Source organism: Sturnira hondurensis, unplaced genomic scaffold, assembly GCF_014824575.4.
Source record: "Sturnira hondurensis isolate 20B ecotype Veracruz unplaced genomic scaffold, ASM1482457v3 Scaffold0001872, whole genome shotgun sequence".
NCBI classification, from domain to species: Eukaryota; Metazoa; Chordata; class Mammalia; order Chiroptera; family Phyllostomidae; genus Sturnira; species Sturnira hondurensis.
The window spans coordinates 33593798-33613041 of NW_028074503.1; the positions used below are offsets into that span (position 1 = coordinate 33593798).

The 19244-nt window shown below is 46.7% G+C and overlaps 1 protein-coding gene across 1 annotated transcript; it reads left to right on the forward strand.

Annotated features, from left to right (window-relative positions):
* Nucleotides 1–2604: 2604 nt before the first annotated feature.
* Nucleotides 2605–15117, forward strand: SERPINB8 (serpin family B member 8). The gene is made up of 7 exons (XM_037035568.1): nucleotides 2605–2774; nucleotides 5735–5912; nucleotides 7387–7524; nucleotides 9019–9136; nucleotides 10918–11060; nucleotides 12895–13047; nucleotides 14597–15117. Exons 2-7 carry the CDS (start codon nucleotides 5745–5747, stop codon nucleotides 14999–15001), a joined length of 1125 nt encoding a protein of 374 aa, XP_036891463.1. The 5' UTR covers nucleotides 2605–2774; nucleotides 5735–5744; the 3' UTR covers nucleotides 15002–15117.
* The last annotated feature ends 4127 nt before the right edge of the window (nucleotides 15118–19244 follow it).

The window sequence follows — 19244 nt, forward strand, 5'->3', positions numbered from 1 at the left end:
CGTTCTAGTGATGTCATGTCTTTATACCTAGAAAGTACGACAAATTTTATTTATAGCACAAAACATTTCATCTTTTTTAAAAAAGAGTTTATTTATTTATTTTTAAAGAGAAGGGAAAGGAAGGAGAAAGAGGGAAAGAAGCATCAACGTGTAGTTGCTTCTCTTGCGCCCCCTACTGGGGATCGAACCTGCATCCCAGGAGTGTGCCCTGACTGGTAATCAAACCAGCGACCCTTTGGTTCACATGCTTGTGCTTAATCCACTGAGCTGTACCAGCTAGGGGTAAACATTTTTTCTTAATGTCACTTTTATTTACATTTCAGAAATACTATATTATTCAACTGAATGCCTTATAATTCTTGAGCTACTGGTCATTGTACTGTCACTTACACTTCACATATATTATTTAGTGAAGAAAAATTTTTATAAAGGCAATATACTGATGAACAAGGATTTTTTGGGGAGTATAATTTTGATGGTTCATAACTTACCACTGAAAAACGAAATACCCCTTTGCAGTTATCTATTTTAAAAATACTTATTTTGACATTAACGGAAAAACTATTGGAAGCCAAATGAAATCTGGAATTTACTTAACAACGATGTACCAATATTGGGTTCTCAGTGTGAAGCAGTGCATCATGGTCACGGTAGATGTTATTGTCACCAGAAGGGGCGGGGACCTGGAGCAGGGTTGACTTCGATGTGTGGTTTCTTGACTTTGTGTAGGACAGATTTTTCAATAGGAGTCCAGGTGATTTTGAGAGTATGTTTATTAAATCTGGGAACAATGAAACAAAGGGAGGTCTTAACAGAGAACAGGGGTGTCAGACTCATTTTGACTGGGGCCCATATCAGCCTCGAGGTTGCCTTCAAAGGGCTGAATGTAATTCTAGGACTATATGAATGTAACTACTCCTGAGCAGTTAAGTGAGAGCTCTCCCCGGGTAGAAACAAGGTGCTGGGCCAGATAAAACAAGGTGGAGGGCTGGATTTGGCCCGTGGGCCTTGCATTTGCCACCTGTGGCTTAAGAGAAGCAGTAGGAGAGAGCCTAGGTGGGGCTGCTCGACTCCCTAGGTATTCTGTAGGAAAGAAGTGAGCCAGGGTGGGGCTGCACTTAGCTCACTGGGAAGTCAGGGGAAACGGGGCCTTAGAGACAGGTTCAGGGGGTAAGCCCGGGACCAGCTGCCCCTGCCCACTGCTCTCCTGGCCGCAAGTCTCCAGGGGGCCCACAGAGTTCAGGAGAATCTCATTTTAGAGGTTGATTGTGTCACTCTAGGCTGCTCTTTGGATCTGCATGTGATTAAATGGAAGAGTGGATCTGACCCCAACAGGGCATAGGCGAGTGTGAGAACCTGTGTTTTCTGTATCAAATCGTGGTTCAGGATTGTAGAATTAAAAAAAAAAAGACTGTATGTCTTCGTTCCAAAGATGAAGCTGAGACATGAAGTTCCCCTTGTGGGGATTCTGCTGCCGAGGCTCCCCTTCTGCAGGCCAGTTCCAGCTGGCCCACGCCCTGGGGTCAGCTGCTCCTCTGTGAACCAGCTCCAGCAGGTTCCTTTGCCATTGGCTGTGGCACATTCCTGTGTCAGAGCCTGTCCAAAGGAGTCTGAACCTCTGCCTCCCAGCGTGAGGCTGCTGGAGGTCAAGGGGCATCTTCATTGTGAATGAGAAGTCAGCTATGTTTCCGAAAGAGCTGGCTCCCTGCTCACCACCATGCAGGATGGTCACTTGGAGAACCTCCATTTGTGTATTTTCCCATCGTCAGATGACTTTATTACTCAAAACGATAGTAAAATTCTCATATATTTGCACTTAAACTTGGGAGTGTAATTTCCAAACTTCATAAAAGTCTCCCAGACAGAAAACGTTTGGTGGGCCTCAAACTGTTAAAATATTAAAAGTACAGCACTTAACAAATTGGCTTGCAGAAAGAAATGATTTTCAAGAGGATGAATAGTTTTTTACTAGTGAGATCTTAACTAGAAATCTTTGCATAATTGGTATGTGGATTGAAATAAATGAGTGTCAAGATTTAGCAAGTACAACCAGAGATAGCTTTACTGCATCTGAACCCACCCATTTCCCCGAGAGGCCTTTCCATCTAAGCCAGCAACACAAGTTTAGAAATAAACTGAATTTAAAGCCAGGCCTTCAGATTAACCCTGTTTCAAAGCCTTTCACTAAGGTTAAATCAAACACATATTGAATTACACTGGTCTCATTAAATTTTAAAAGTTTTTGTAAGCACAAAGATACATATTTTTAACAAAAATTTTCTTATTCTCTGTAATGTCTATGTGTTTTAGAGTGTTCATCATGTATCGTTATTTCACATATTAACACACTAAGCTCACAAAAGTGGCAGGGATGCCTGCTCAAAGATTGTTTGGATGGGTGTGAACAGTTTGGAAACAAATGGCTTTAGGAACCAGTTTTAGCCTCTGGTTTTGCTTTTTAATTTCCAAAGCCAAATTCCCATTTCCAAACTAAACAGGACTAAACAGACTGAACAGGAATTCTGTGTATACTAGCCCAGGAAAATGAACCAATCCCGCCCTGGGCAGCAGGGTGGGCCAGGCTCAGGCTCCTCCCGGGCGCCAGCCCGGGGATGCTGGTCGGTTGGAGATGGTACAGGCGGGTGCAGCCTTGGGCTGCGGTGAGTCATCGCCGGAAGCCTTGCTCGAAATCAAAGCGGACGTGAAGCATCCACCAAACTGGACTTAGACAACCAATCGGAGCAGGAGCAGCAGCGCCAGGAGAAGTCTCCCAGGTACAGGGGCTGAGAAGCGCTCCTGTCCTCAGGAGCCTGCTAGCCAGGAGTTCGGGTGGAGCGCAGGATTGTGGAAGGGAGGGAAGGAGGCGGTTGGCAGACGCTAGAGGAGGAAGAGAGGACGAGGGGAAAGGTGGAGGGCTGCCATCTGGCTGACTGCCGCTGCGCTGGGGTCGCAGTGGCACCGGCCGCGCTATTCGCCCCGCCGCGCGGTCCGGGGCGCTAGGGTGGGCGTCCGCCTGGGGAGGGGGCGCAGGACCCGAGCGCGCAGAAGTCCAGTGACCCTTCCTAGATCAGAGAGTGGTCTCGGGTTGGGAGAGACAGTGGCGCCTGTTGACTCCGAAGTGTGGCCGTTGCCCAGCAATGAGGGAGTGGCCAGTGGCTCCGGTTGGGCTGCTGCTGACGGTGAAGGCTGGGCGGAAACGTTGGGGAGGTGAGTGGGAGGAGCCGCAGGTGCAGCCGGGACACCCGCGCGCGCTAATTGCAGCCAGGCCTGGAACTTCCGGGGAGCCTGGGGCAAGTTCCGAGGGTGCTGGGAGATGCCACCTCCCCCGCAAATGTCTGTCCCCTGCTTGTGCCCTGGAGCTGCAGCCCCTGCCCCTTCTTGTTGAGGTGCTTCGTACCCAAGCTGCCTCCGGCATTCACTACCTCCAGGCTTCCCAGCCTCCCTGGCCCCGACACAAACGCCCCCCCCCCCCCCCCCCCGCTCTCCCAGGACGTCCCAGGACATCCCTGATAATTGGGTGGCAGTCCCTTCCTTTTTCCTCAAACTCCCTGCAAATATTGGGCTTAATTTCAGTTTCAGCTCTCCCAGAAATGGGAGTAACTTTCTTGGCTTCTGCTGCCCCCGTGCCTTCTGAGTGATGCCATGCCGTTTGCCTAGACTCTCCTGGAATCAGGATGCTGTGGGCTGTCTTTGTTCCGTGCCCTTGGTGTGGTGTGTTCCACATCTTGTGTGGAATGCACACCTTCCCCATTCCGGGCCGGCTCCTCACATAAACGTCCTGGGGTTCCTGGCCCTCCTCGGCATCCCGAGCGAGCAGTCTGTTAGAAGACAAACTGAGGCACATGTAGAAATTCAAGAGTTTATTTGAACAAGAAGTCAGTTTGAATCCAGCAGCATCAAATCTAGCCCATAGGAAGGAGCTCCGGGATGCCGGGATGCCGTAGTGAATGAAAGGCTTTTGTAGGCAGGAGGGATCAGGACAAGGGAGTTATGGCAAAGTTACTGACGTTCCCCTGGGGACAGCAAGGGTCTATCGGCAGGTGACTTAACTAGGGGCTGATCAGGCGACTCCTGATTGACAGCTGAAGATGCCATTTCTGGGAGTGCTGACACTGTAATTTTGCCCTGTATCTCTAAAACCCCCATGAATTTCTGTAAACCATTTGTTTAAAAGCCATGCACAGCTTTCCAGCCCATAGCTCCCGTTCAGACGTCTAAACCCGGCATCAGGGGCTCATCCTGTCTCACCACACCCTGTATCTCAGCGGACACCGCAGGGACTGCCCCTGGCCCCGCACAAACACCACCCCCCCCCCCCTCCTGCCAAGTCCTTGGCACCTGCGGACCCTGCAGCCACAGCCTTAACGTCTTGCTCCCCTGTTCACCACCACACAGAAACTGCTGCCTAGGCTCCCAAAGTGAGCTCCTTCCGCTTTTCTGTGGTTTTCCTTAGCTCCTTGCAGACCCTCGTGCTGCAGAGTGCACGGCTGGCCAGAAACCACACATTTACATCTGCGTGTCTCCCCTCAGGAGGGAGCTCCCAGTCAGGAAGCATGACGTTTATTGTTCATTTCCTTCCCCAAACTGATAGGAGGGAAGTTCCACATAAGTGCTCGTTGAACAAATTCACGTTGGGATGTGTGTACGGGGCGAGGAGTGGAGCAGGGAGTGGGCAGATGGCTTTCCAAAAACAGGAAGATGCCACACACTAGAGACGCAGAAGGCTTGCGTTTGTTCCAGTCTGTTGAAATCCAATGAGCTGACAGAAATGGCATTTTTATTTACAGAGAACTATGTGTAGTTCATAGAACTTGACCGTGGTTAATAAATTGTACTAGGGACACCAAACCGAGGGGGAAGTAGCACCAGCGAGGGGTTTTGTGTGGCTCTGAAGACTTTCAGCTCTGGACTCAGCTGTAGGTTCCAGCCCTGCCCTCCTCGATGACAGCCCATGGGACCTGGGACAAGCTGGTAAATCTTACTCAGCCTCCTGGACTCTGACATTTGGTGGCCCCTGTGCTGACCTCCCCCCTCTTGCTGTGGGGAGTAAATGAGACGAGACGTGTGAATTGCAGAGACCTGTGTGTGGCACAGAGACTTGCTGACTGTTCTTGCACTGAGGGGAGAGGCAGCAGGTCTAGGAGGGCGTCCACGCCCCTGCAGAGGTCCTGTAGCTGTGGTGGGACCAGTCGTGAGTGCTGGGATTGGCCACATTGTGAATGAACCAGCGTATTCGTTACCTGTCGATGCTGAAACATGTTACCACAAATCGGGTGCCTGAAAACAGCAAAAATTTATCGGACAGTTCTGCAGGTCAGAAGTCCAAAGGAGATCCACAGAGTTACTTTTTTTTTTTTCCTGGAGGCTCTAGGACAGTTTCCTTGCCTTTTGCTTGCGTTCCTGGGTTTGTGGCCCTGCATCATTTGGTCTTTGCTTCCAACATTGCATTTCCTCCTGTGACTTTGACCTTCCTGCCTTCCTCTTATAAAGACCCTGTGATTACATGAGCCCACCTGGATCATCCAGGAGCATCTCCCCATGTCATGATCCCCAATTCAGTCCCAGCAGCGAAGTCCCTAGTGCCCCGTGAGGAAATGTAGTCACAGGTTGGGGAATTAGATGTGGACGTCTTTGGGGGTGTGGTTATTCTGCTGACCACACCCAGCGTCCGGGGGACCAGGTGACAAAACAGAAGGTCCGGCTGATGTGCTTCTGTGTTGTGTCTTTGGCACAGACCTGCTCCGATGGATGGCCTCGGGGAAGCAAATGGCATTTTTGCCGTCACCTTATTAAAAATGCTGGGTGAAGAGGACCACTCACGGAATGTGTTCTTCTCTCCCCTGAGCATTTCCTCCGCCCTGGCCATGCTCTTCATGGGGGCCGAAGGGGACACTGCCGCCCAGATGTCCCAGGTACGTGTGCTGTCACCAAGGAAGGACAGCTTCCTCTCTCTGCTTCTGCTGAGCCAGTCTTTTCCTGTCTCCTCCCCAGCTGATGGAGATCTGTGTGGCCGGTAGGTGGGGGTGGGGCATGGTGATGGACAAAGGGCAGACATAGTCGAATGGGTCAGTTGTATAAGACGGGGAATCTCCTTTTAATGTTTATAGGAGCAATCAAGTCATTACTTTATTTTCTCTGGATAAAAGCATCAATGTGTTATAGCCGACTTGTATCTTTCATAAGTAAGGTATATTATAATCCTGGCCCATGAAAAGACTAAGGATTTAAACTTTGGTATATTTGCACTTTTTGCTAACATATTTCAAACGGAAATAGAGCTATGTAAAGTAACTTTTGGACAAACAGGTGCTTTCTAGTGTATAATTGTGCATACGTGGATGAAGGATGCCACAAAAATGTGGACTGCATCTTCGGGAGGCCTTTAGAGGGAAATGTAACCTGATGGATCTGACATGGGTTAGTGTGCCCTCAGCTCCACCCTTTAGTGCATGATCCTTCAGGGAAGGAATCCTTCACCTCGTTGTGCCCTAGAGTCTTTGCCTGTCTTGCAAAAGCATCCCAGAAAATCGCATAGGCTCGCCACATTGCCTTTGTGTCCAGAAGCACATCCGCTGTCTACAGTTGAATATCCTCTGGATGCTCCTTCCTGCTCGCGGGTGGGCTGTGGCTTTGGACTGGGTCCGTGGGTGATCCAGGAACAACCTGAATTCCCACTCTTGTCTGACATGTAAAACACGGTCTGGGCTTGAGAACTTCTGTAAAATTGCCAATGAAACATTTTCATGTTTATTTCTGCTCATGTTTGTAATTCCCAGGTCAGGTTAGATCTGTTCCAGCCACCAGTTTGTTCTGTTCTGTCTCCCTCCTGAGTTTTCACATCCTGCCTTCCAGGTCTGTGTCCATCTGGAAGGGCAGTAATTTGTACCAGTGGCGTTTGCCTCTTGGGGGCGTTTGGCAATGGCAGTTTTGGCTGCCATCACCGAGGGAGGCCATCTAGTGGGGGGAGGCCAGAAATGCTGCAAAACATCCTGCAACGCACAGGACAGCCCCCGCAACAATGTAGCTGGCCCCAAATGTTGATAGTCCCATTGAGGAACTCTGTGCTAGCCCATTAAAGCCAACTCCTTTTTTTTTTTAAGATTTTATTTATCTTAGAGGGGAAGGGAAGGAGAGAAGGAGAGAAATATCAATGTATGGTTGCCTCTTGTGAGTCCCCTGCTGGGAACTGGCCTGCAACCCAGGCATGTGCCCTGACTGGGAATCGAACCGTGATCGTGTGGTTCACAGGCCCGCGCTCAATCCACTGAGCTACACCAGCCAGGGCTAAGCCAACTCTTTTGAGACAGGATCCTCTGTGATGTTCAGCTCAGAGATATTTTGGAGGAGTAAAATGACAGCATTCAAGTCAGTGTTTTCTCTGCCCAGGCACTTTGTCTGAATGAAGTGGAAGATGTCCACCAGGGTTTCCAGTCGCTTCTCACGGAGGTGAATAGATCTGACACTCAGTACTTGCTCAGAACCGCCAACAGACTCTTTGGAGAAAAGACGTGTGATTTCCTTCCGGTAGGTGGTGATTCTCACATCGATTAAAGAGAAGCTGAAAATACAATAGAAACTATAGGAGAACAGAGATAAAATATAACTTGACTGCCTTGAAAGTGTACAGAATGTTACCTCTGTAATGATAACTTTGACTTTTATGATGGCTTCTGCATTATGTCCTTTATAAAATGTTTCTGGTACATTCCGCCCGAACCTCAATCTTAACACGTCCGTCCTCCGGCACCCAAACCTGCTCCTTGCCCTTGATCTGAGTAGTGTGTATTGGTTGCAGCATATAACCCAGAGTCCCCTAGTCCACGGAAAGAACCTGCTGTGATTCAGGAAGTGAGGACCGCAAAAACGATGCTCCGTAACACGTAGAGCGATGCTCCCCTGAGATGAATGGAACCATCAGAATGAGCCTCCTGTCTTCTTGGCTGGCGGTTCCCAGGCTGATTCTGTAAGACCCAGATACCTCGTGTCCAGCCTGCTGGTGGGGGCTACTCCACGGAGGTCACCTGTTCTGGGTGTCAAAGGCATTGGAGATCATTCTGGATCTTTCAGCTGGCTAGGTCTTCCAGGATGAGCATGAGTGATTGATTCCAGGAGTCTCCTGGTTAATTGATGTTTGTTTTGAACATCAGCCTGATCTTTGAATAGTGTACCTGGGGAATGTTGGGGACCCAGGGAGCCGCTCTCTACTTTTCTTAGTTGCTGGGCTCTTCTCTCTGCATCTTCTTTCTTCTGTAGAAGCTAAAATACTTGAGAACAGGAGATGGGCGGAGCATAGGCGCCAATTGCCAGGCACACTTTATCTGAGACCAAGTTGTTGTGAGGTGAGTTATCTTTGGGATTGAATGTATTGGGGGCAGACTGTTCTTGATTTAACCCCACCCTACGTTTCATACCTCATCCGCTGACACTATGTTTTTCCCCAGTCTCTTACATTCTCTCTCTCTCTCTCACTCACACACACCCACCCACCCACCCACCCATCCAGGCCAGTCACACTGCACTCCTGGAGGACCTGTAGGATTTCTGGATAATCCAGTTCCACCATGGAGCCTCCCAGTCAGACATCAGGGCTGGTTCTAGTGATGTAGAAATTGGTCAATCAAACAGGAAAACCAAACACAACGTCCAGAGGGAATCTAAGTATTGGATGGACGTTCACCACGGGCTCTTTGGTGCATGCCTGTCTCCGCCCATGTTCTCAAAACATCCTGTAACTCACTGTGTGCTTACGTCATCTCTCTCCTCTGCCTGGGAGCCACCCCGAGTCTCGTGCTGGGACTTCACCCCGGTGTCCAGCATGGAGGCTGGAGTGTTGGGGGTGAACACTGGCCCAGGCCCAGTGCTGGGGGTCTGTGCATTTGGTTAATTGTGTGAACGAGTCTTAAAGGGCAGTGTGATCTGTGCAAGCAGTTTGGCTAGAAACACAGTCGGAATGAGCGGACGTTCCCTCAGCACAGCCAGCTTTGCATCGGGGGCCAAACTCAGCATCTCTCGTTGCAGGCCTTTAAGGAATCCTGCCAGAAGTTCTACCAGGCGGAGCTGGAGGAGCTGGCCTTTGCTGATGACACGGAGGAATGCAGGAAATGCATCAACGACTGGGTGACGCAAAAGACAGAAGGTGGGAGGGTTCATTTCAGTAGACTTGGCAGGTTGTGAAGGACGGGGGCGGGGGGGGGGGGGGGAGATGGCTGGGGGTGTGGCCTCCACAGGGCCAACACTGTGACCCTGTCACCTGGTTGTGTGTGCTTGCTGTGTTTTCAGACCAGCCATGCCATTTTGTGATTTTTCTTGGGCTCCATGAAATTTCATGATCTTTCTTGGGCTTACCAGATCCCAAAGGGGTGACTTTGAATAAACAGTGGTCAAGGAATAATAAAAATTGACCATAAGGATTTCAGATGCTCTCCCTATTGGATTGTTCTGGAAAATCCCAGAAAAATGCTTCCTTCTGGGAGACCTGTTGATTTTCTGTCTGGGAGGACCCTTGTCCTGCCCTGAGGGCAGAATGACATTCGATTTGGGTGGCAGCTGCGAGAGAGCCACCTCTCACATTACCTCCCTGTGGGAATGAAAGCTCTGCTTTCATCCTTGTCCCTCTCTTTCTTTGTCATGAGACTGTGGCTACATTTGCTTTTGGGCCCTGACACTTTCTGACTTTTCCCCAGAGTCTGCACTGTGCTCTGTCCAGTCCATGTTCCATCTCAGCAGAAAGAGCTCTGCCCATTCCTGTCCGGAGTTTGGAAAAAAAAAAGGATGTGCTTTTAAGCACTCTAAATAGCTAACCTGTAATTTAGAGACCTCCAGCATGTGGGGGGTAGTCACTCTTTCTCCCCGTGCCCACCCAGCACTCATTATTCCATGCACTCAATCTTAAGGCATACCTGCTGTGTCTCAGGCAGCAGCAATGGTCCCCATGATCCTGCAAGCCAGTAACATAATGACCCACAGAAGGGAAGAGCCTTGCAAGGTTTCCTATGTGACCTGTGCGGTGGTCTCCCGCTCTCCAGCAGGTGGAGCTGTCCTAAGTCAATGGGTTAGCCAGCATCTTTGCCACATCGCTCCTTCCCACATCTGGCACTTCCTGTCCTCAGCTGCTCACAGTTTTCCTTCCATCAGGCTGACCATCCACATGTTTTTCCAGAATAAGAGCTGGGGGTATTCTGGGGGTCACTTGTTCTCACTTTCATTGGACAATTCAAGTTGGGCCCCTTCATTGCATCCCTCTAATCCCTTTGCCACATTCACTCCATTCAGGAAGCCCACCTTCTCCCATGGCCAGTCTATACTTCCCATTGTTTGGCAGGCTGTCCTCACCTAGATGCGATTTGAAGGTTGGCATAGAGCAACAATTTCCAACAACCAGCAGCAGCCTCCAGGAGACACTTGGCAATGGCGGAAGACATTTTTGGTTGTCACAATTGGGGAAAGTGTTGGTGGGTGCATCTTACAGTGCACAAGCCAGTCCCCACAACAAAGAATTATCCGACCTAATATATCAGTGATGGTGTGGTTGAAAAGTGGTACGGTGCTCAGGTTGAGAGGCTTACACTTAAAATCAAGGCTTTTGGATTATTTTCTCAGCGTAGTTGCTTGCCATCTAGATGACCGTAGCAAAAAAGTCAGGCAAATGCCCTGAACTTGAATTTGTACATCTATAAATTTAGGGCAAAACACTAGTTGACCCGCCTGCCTCAGGATTGTTGCCTCAGGACAGACAATACCCTGTGTGGGCACACAGCCTGAAACACTGTTGCCCCGATCCATCAGGTGGCCCAAAACACAGGATTCCAGCCTGGCTGTCAACAAAGCCTCGGTGGCCCAGGTTGAGGAGATATTTTTGTAAAAGAATGATTATTTTCCCCACCAAATAGCCACAAACTTCTCTTGTGTTCCTTACAGGTAAGATTTCGGAGATTCTGGGTGTTGGCATGGTCAGCCCACTGACCAAGCTGATTCTTGTGAACGCGATCTACTTCAAAGGCAAGTGGAAGAAGCAGTTTGATCGAAAGTACACAAGAGGGATGCCCTTCAAAGTCAACCAGGTAGGGATAGAGATTTCAGGTGCAGTGTCACTTTCTTAAAGTCACCATGCTGGGGGAGGCTGTGAATGGAGAAAATCAGTAATTTATTTTACACTACCTTGATTGTTAATCTGTGTCTGAATGTGTTTCATGCCCTCCCCCATATATCTGTTATTGGAAAAGAGAGGAGAAAATGAAAATAATTTTTCTGTTGATAGTTTCCTTTTTTTTTCATCCCTGATCCAATTGACCTTCTATCTCTGGTCATATTATTGTGATTGAAAGAAAAATTCTTCTAAGCCTTGTAATTATGGCTGTACTGTTGTTGCTGGTGAAAATAAGCTCTTCTACAGAGTCGAGAGAAAAGAATTTCAAACGGCACACATGTGGAAAAGTTTAAATGTGACGGCAAGGCTTCACTGGGGCCAAGGGAATTCGTATGCCCCTGGGGATCTAGAGAACCAGCAGGCTCTAGCAGCAACTGCCATGATGCTCCTGTTAATCCTCCATATATTTTCTCGGTTTTTGGTAAAGAACGAGGTGCCATATAGACCATCTAACCCACATCTCTGATTCTCTTCTGGCCTGAGTGGGGCCCTCCTCCCAAGCAATCCCTTCCCTGGACACACTGGGGTTCCACGCCCTCTCTTCAGTTTGATTACCTTTCCAGTTCCCCCCAGCTAGGCTCAGAACCGAAAGGCAGATGTCCCACCCAAATACATCTTACCACCAATCACATCCTCCCTTGCTTATCTCCCAAAGTGCTTTCTTGAGACACTGCAGGTCCCCCATTTCCACCGGCAGCATTATCACCAACTGCGTTTACTCAGATGCCTTCAAAAATGTCAGTGACAGTGGTGCCTATTGATTGCCTTAGATTTGTGACTAGACAACTCTGAGCACAAGGAAAGGGGTGTTAAGAGATGTAAATGTTGAGTATGTTGACTTTGAACTTTCTTTGACTTTAAAAAATACAAATTGTATATATTCAAGCTATGCAAGGCGATGATTTGCTATACATAGTGAAATGAATAAAGCTAACTAATATATCTCCACACATAGCTGTCTCATTGTGTGTATGATGAGAGTCCCTGAAATCTACTCCTTACACATTTCCAGTACTCAGTGCGGTATGACTGACCGTAGCCATCATGCTGCACATTAGATGTCCAGACATGGAAGCCTTACACTAGAAGTACTTTTCTCCATTCCTTGTTGCATGTGGTAATAGCTGGGTTCAATGGGTATTAGCTTGGAATTTGACCTCTATCAACTTGATAATAGCATATTGCACAAAGACTCGAAAGTCTACAATATATTTGATGCAAGCTTTAAAAATGGTAGAGGCTACATATCTTGTTAAGTTTCCTTCTCCAAGAAAACCAAAGCTGTAAAACCCGTTATATAATTGAGCAACTTTGGAGAATAAAGGACTAACTCCCTCTGGCCTGTCCATTTTCTCTAACCTGATCGTCCAGCCCAAAGGCCTAAATACTAGTTAATTCTCCTCTCAACTCAGAAAAATAATTTTTAATTATAAGGTCTCTGGGAGTGCTGCTTTGTGCATGTTACCAAAAGGGGAAAAGCGCAACTTCTTCCAAAAATAATGAGAGAGTGTTAGGTCTGTCTATATTTGCCAATTTCTTCTCTCACCCAGTTATAATTGATCTGTAGGGGCACGAGCATGTTATACTCAGTACTAATGTGTAATAATGAGGATTTTATATCTATCAGCGTGAATGCACAGAGGTAATAATCCTCTTCTATGTGCCTAGGGGTTCTGTAAAACAGACGTACTTTGAGGGACTAGTGCTCACGTTTCAGTAATCTGATTTTAATTTCGTGTTTTCATTAGGAGAAGAAGACAGTGCAGATGATGTTTAAGCAGGCTGAATTTAAAGTGGGCTATGTGAAGGAGGTGCACAGCCAGGTCCTGGAGCTGCCCTACGCAGGGGAGGAGCTGAGCATGCTCATTCTGCTGCCGGATGAAGACACCGACCTCGCGGTGGTGAGCCCTTGGCAATGGAGCTGAGTGTCTGTGGATCCAGCCTTAGTGCCCCTCTTCAAGTCCATTCACCAGATAGCGTTTGAGGAGTTTTCAGTATAGGGCTGTTATAAGGAGTGCTGGATGGACACCATTGCTTGTCTTTGGTGGGGGTGTGTATTCATTTCTATCAAGTATATATCTAGGAATGGAATTGCAGGTAAGGACAAATGTTGATGGAGCTAAGAAGACAGAGTTCCAAGAATAGGAGCTTTAGTCTTCATTCTGAAGAGAGGGACTAGTTGAGGGCCTCATAACTAATGAATGAAAGTACTGGGAAAGGATAAGGATTGACCTGGGCAGCCTCTCTCCAACATTCATATGCACACGGGTCTCCTGGGGATCTTGCTCCAATGCTGATTTTGATTCCGGGGGGCTATGGCCTGAGAGTTTTGCATTGCGAACAAGATTCCAGGTGATGCAGGTGCTGTTGGTCGTGGACCACACTTTGAGTAGCAAGAGTCTAAAATACAGGAGAGGGATTTACCTTAGACAGGAGGAGAGAGCCCTCTTCCCAAGACAGAGAAGGGACGGAGTTCGGGAAGATGGTAGATTTGTAAGGTGGGAGGTGTGGGGCCAACAGTGTGCTGGTTGTCTGGCTCTCTGAGGGAGGAAGAAGGCCTCCTACGTCTTGTGTGCTGTTTTCTTGCTGTCGGTGCTCCCACATGGCTGAGTTTAGGTTACCAAGAGTTTGATGATCGACTCTCAACAGGGATCCAAGCCAGCGCCAGCATGTCAATGCACGAGATGTGAGGTTCCTGATTCACCGGGTTTCTCTGTGGAATCAGGAAGCTATGGGCATAAATCAGGAATGAGCTCTGTCATGGCTGCTTAAGAAGAAAATCAGGGGAGTGTAGGAATAGAGGTGACATCCAAACAGCTGTCAGTGGGGGGGGGGAGGGGATCTCACCTGGGCTCCAGGTGGTAAAGAGAAGGAAAAGAAGATGCAAGCTCCTTCTCCGTCTATATCTTCCTTGTGGATAAATAGAAAGACTGGTGGGTCTTGGAGGTTTGGAAGGTCTCCCCAGAGCAGGCAGAGGGCAACCAGGGTGCCAGTGGCAGCTGGCCCGTTCCTGCTTTCCTTTCCTCAGCAGCCAGGCCTTTCATGCCCTTCAGATCATCCCTGATTTCTTCTTCCACAGACCAGAGTTCTGGGCCTTGCTCTGTCCCACCCTTTCAACAGTCTCTCTAACTCACAGTGACGTGTATTGCAGGAATATCATCGACTGGTTATGACAGTTTTCCAAACTAAAAAACATTTGAAATGAATGTGGTACACATGGTTTAAAAAAACCCCTCTCTTTGTCTCAGGTGCTTTCTAGCGATTTTACTTTTGCTTCTATAAAACAGGAAAAGGATGAGGATTTGAGGGAAGATCTTGGTCTGTGTACAAGAGGGACGATCTCTGTAGAGTGTCCCTCACCATCTAGTGGCATGTCATGGGAGGTGGGGGAGGGGGGCACACCAGGTTGCTGTCATCTCGATTTTAGGATTTGACTCTTTGTTATTTCAGGTGGAAAAAGCACTTACACCTGAGAAGCTCACAGCCTGGATGGATCCAAAGACGATGACTTTGGGTAAAATTCAAGTTTTCCTTCCCCGATTTAAGCTGGAGCAGAGCTACGACTTGGAGCCTGTTCTTCGAAGTTTAGGAATGACTGATGCTTTTGATGAATCCAAGGCAGACTTTTCTGGAATGTCAACGAAGAAGAATGTGCCGGTGTCCAAGGTTGCACACAAGTGCTTCGGAGAAGTCAACGAAGAAGGCACGGAGGCGGCCGCGGCCACTGCCGTGGTCAGGAATTCCCGGTGCGCCAGAACGGAGCCAAAATTTTGTGCGGATCACCCGTTCCTGTTCTTCATCAGGCACCACAAAACCAACAGCATCCTGTTCTGCGGCAGGTTCTCGTCGCCATAAAAGGGGCCATTGTTACGGGCGCGCCTTTCTTTTCAGTCAACCTCACCTCAATTCAGATTCCACGACTAAATTGGTGTAGTGGTCTGGATGCCAAAATAAAGTGTGTATAGGTTGGATATCTGTGAATGTCTTGACCGAACATTCTAGAGCCACTGAGAATAACTGAGGCTTTAGGTGTGTGGAGTTTGGGGAGGAGAAGGCTATGCTTGTTCTGGAATGTTTGGGGACCTCTTCCCTCCCACAGACTCTGCCTACACCTACCTGTCATAGGACGGCCATTTCTCCTCCAAGTCTGCGCCCCTTGTTTGTGGGCATCTTTTGGAACATGTGGAAGATTCATGTTCCTTGAATCAGCCCTCTCTGTGTACTTCCACCCTGCAGTGACCTCAGAGGTCATTCAGGTGCCCTCGACCCCTGCCAGGCTGTCCCGGAGATGCCAGTGTCCAGGTGCCCAGCCCACAAAGCCAGGCGCTGGCTCATCAGAGCGAACAGTGCAGCCAGCAGAGTCTCATTGACAGCTGAGATAGAGTGTCTCAGCGCTGAGCCTCTGGACTGAGCCTGGAGCCAAATCTCTGAAACACGCCCAGTCCTTTCCACTCCCTTTTGCTTCCCTTTGAAACATACGCTCAAACGAGAAGGAACCCTGACCCCACACTTCTGAGACGCAATGGCTCTCTAGGTCGCCACATGCGGTCATGCGTTACAAGTACCCCTCTTGCCTGAAAACAGATCCCCCTATCTTTTTTTGATTTGAAAAGAATTTGTGTTATGGCAGCAATTTGGAAATTGTCGAAAAGTAGAGAAGGAAAATTTGCCACTCACAGCTGTACTACTGGCAATCCTTAGCTTTAACCATAATCCTTATCCTTCCCTGTTCTGTGTATGCCAACAGGGGTTTATAAGCATTTCTTTTTTTAGTTTACTTTTTAATGGCATTTGTTCAAGTATCATTTGTCCCCCTATACCTTCTTCCACCTCCCCCCTGCCACCACAAAGTTTGTAAACATTTCAATACAAGTGAATGATGTCCTTCTGTACCTTATTTCTACCCTTAGTTACAACCTACTTACAACTATCTGCTCATATCCTTTAGATTTGCAGTAACATTTTTATAGTAGCTTCTGTTCCCATACATATTGTTCTCTCTATGCTGTTTAATGTAATTCCATCTATTTGTCTGTCTTTGACCAAGCTGCACTGTTTTATTAGTAGGCTTTGTAGTGTGTCTTAGTTATTTCTGCAATAGAGAAGTGATGTCAACATTTGCAGTTTGATCTTAGATGTCTTTGGCTTCTTTATAGACCTTACTATCATGGTCTTCATCTATTTTCTTCTTATTTTAACCATCACAATTTCTTATATATTTCAAATTGTTTATTTTTATCACTATTAGCTTCTTTTATTTTCTTATTTAAATGGTTTGTCTGTGAAAGAGTTCTGCTTCAAATGTTTAGGTTGGGCAATTTCTTTTATAGTGTTTTTCTTCCTCAGATATCTAGCTTTTGGCTTGTGGGTTCAGGTTGACCTTGGGTTATCAGATGTGGTCTGCTAATAAAGGCTGAGCAAATCTTTAAAATCAGACCTCTGTATGTGTGAGAGAGAGACAGTGTCACCCACTCTGGTGACCCACATTTTTTGTCAGTCCGTCAGGAAAACCCATGGTCAGGCTGAAGCAGTAAAGCTCCAAGGGTACTCAGTGCACACCTGTTCACTTCAACTCCTCATCCCTGCCAGGCTGTGTAAATGCGCTAATGTAACCTCAAGGATGCTCATACAGATGGCACAGTCTGTGGGGTTAGGGCTTCGTCCTGAAGGAACAAGGCCAAGGCAGGACCCTGGAACATCTGGTCCTGCCCACCTTCTCTCCGGAGCCTGCAGGTGTCTCCTTTGCCAGATGGCAGGCCGGCACTGCCTGAACACACTCATCCCGGTGCCAGCCTGCCTCTCATGGTTGGCTTGGCTGTCTTGTTGCTTGGTGACTCTTAATGTGTTGTTACTGTTTGTTTGATTGATTAGTTCTCAGAATCCTTGTTTCTCTCCTGCCTGTAATTTCTCTAGAGCTGAGTTTCGGGAAGAGAGTCAAACTCCTGCTTTGTGCTGTCTTTGCAGGCACCCGAATCATCTTTTTAGTGATGTTTGTGCCTGCAAAACACATTTTTTTCCTGCCTGTTTCAAGGCAGGAAAAAAATAGGTTGTTTTACCATTTATTCATCGGCCTTTAATAAATTTGAATTTACTCTTTAAAAATCAGAAATTATGTTTTATAGTCTCCAGATTTTAAAAAAGTCTTTAAATACCAGTGTTGGCAAAGATCAATAGCAACTCTTATACAAGGCTGGAGGGAGCTGAAATTAGTAAAACCAGTTAGAAAAGCACACGTTAAACATTTGTAAACACTATGACCAGATATTCCACTCTTGGTTAGAAACCCTAGAAAAAATATATGTTCAAAAAGCATGCAAAAAATGCTCATAGCAACATTGTTCATCATAGCAATAAAGTATGTAAAAAAACAGGGAAAACGCTGAATTATTAAAATGAATAAATCACGCTGCATTCCTGCAGTGAAACCAGGGTCATTGCCTCGTTCCGCTCTGGGGCACCATTCACGGAGCTGGCGCATTTTACACAGCACGTAACGTTCCTGGTGTTTTCTGGGAGCTGGACGGATTTGTGCGGAATACCATATATTAGGAGAAATAAATTAATCAGAGCTACCACCATAAAACAATGCTGACCAAAAATAACAAGTGTCAGTTGTATTTGCATAATGATAAGCAACAGGCAAACTGATTATTGTGCTGCCTAGAGATACATACGCATAATAAAGCGGCAGAGGAAAAAGCAAAGGAATTAAAGCAAAATATAGAATAGCATTAAATCCAGGGCAGGGAGAGAATGTAATTAGGTAGGTCAGAAGAGAACTTTAAAGTTATTCATGATAGTTTGTTTCTTAAGCTCAGTAGTGGATATTAGATATTTATTCAATTTACTATTAACCTATAAATATACATGTATGTAAATGCATTGCATTATATGCACAATACATTTAACAATGAAAAGAAATGTAACAAAATAATGAATAAATCATGGCATAATATGCATCAAGAACCACAATCAGCGAAGAGAAGTAAGATTAAATATTGCAAAGTTAGCAATCAAACTAAATATAATTTTCCTATTCATGGACAAAATCCTTTAGATTGGAAATGAAAAACAGTATCTTGCCAAATGTGGATTTCAATGAACATTTCTCAAACCAAGTGACCCAAAATACGAATGTGAGCTGATAGGCCACAAGATGTCTCAGGCAAATTTGAAAGAACAGCAGTAGGCAAGTTATGAATATCAGGACAAGTAGCCTTTAAGGAAATGAATTAAGTGCTGGTATTTGATATAGAAAAGGGTATGATGCATAGGGAAGATAAAGTTTATACATCAACATGTCTTTTCCAATACCACATGGATGAGCACTGAAGAAATAAATCCTACGAGTTGGATGAAAAAGTTCAGTATTGCACTCTGAGACCCATGTTTGGACATCTTCACACCTCGGAAATGAAGATATGACTCGATGTAGTCATCACTGTCCGCGAATGCTTGCATTTAGTTGTGGCCATCTGTGCTTTTTTTACTTTAACTTATTATTGATGTTGCAGTGTTGAGTATAGGTGTCATTATTTTTAAGATGATATATTATTGGCATTGAAAAAAGCTACTGTGAATGTTAGAAATGATTGAAGTGAAACAGTGATGTGGAGTTTGATATTAGAGAAGCAAATTCTTTTTTTAGATTTTGTTTTGTTATTAATTCTAGAGAGAAGGGAAGGGAGGGAGAAAAACAGGGAAACACTGATCAGCTGCCCCTTGTATGGGCCCCTACTGGGTTTGCGACCTGCAGCCTAGGCATGCGCCCTGGCTGAGAACTGAACCCACGACCTTTTATTTTATATTTGAAGGAAAGAGTGAAATTTTCTATTTTCATGCAAAGCAATGACCCTGATTTATAGGAGCGAAGAACAGACAAGCTAACAAAGCTGTGTTGAATGATTACCTACCACGTGCCAACAGCAAAATTTGCAGAAAGTGTTAGCAGCTTGGAAGAAAATCCCAGAGACAATAGCGCCGTGTTTGCTTCTGTTCAGTGGTGTTTGGCCATCCCCACATAACGAAGCTCTTGATGGTACAATACGCAATGTTTGATGAAAAACATGAGCATCCGGGGTGTTCGGCCCCATAACAA

Coding starts and splice junctions, on each gene's coding strand:
- SERPINB8 (XM_037035568.1), top strand. CDS start 5,745: ATGGATGGCCTCGGGGAAGCAAATGGCATTTTTGCCGTCACCTTATTA. Junction 7,525..9,018: donor AGACGTGTGATTTCCTTCCG/GTAGGTGGTGAT, acceptor CTCTCGTTGCAG/GCCTTTAAGGAATCCTGCCA. Junction 13,048..14,596: donor AAGACACCGACCTCGCGGTG/GTGAGCCCTTGG, acceptor TTGTTATTTCAG/GTGGAAAAAGCACTTACACC.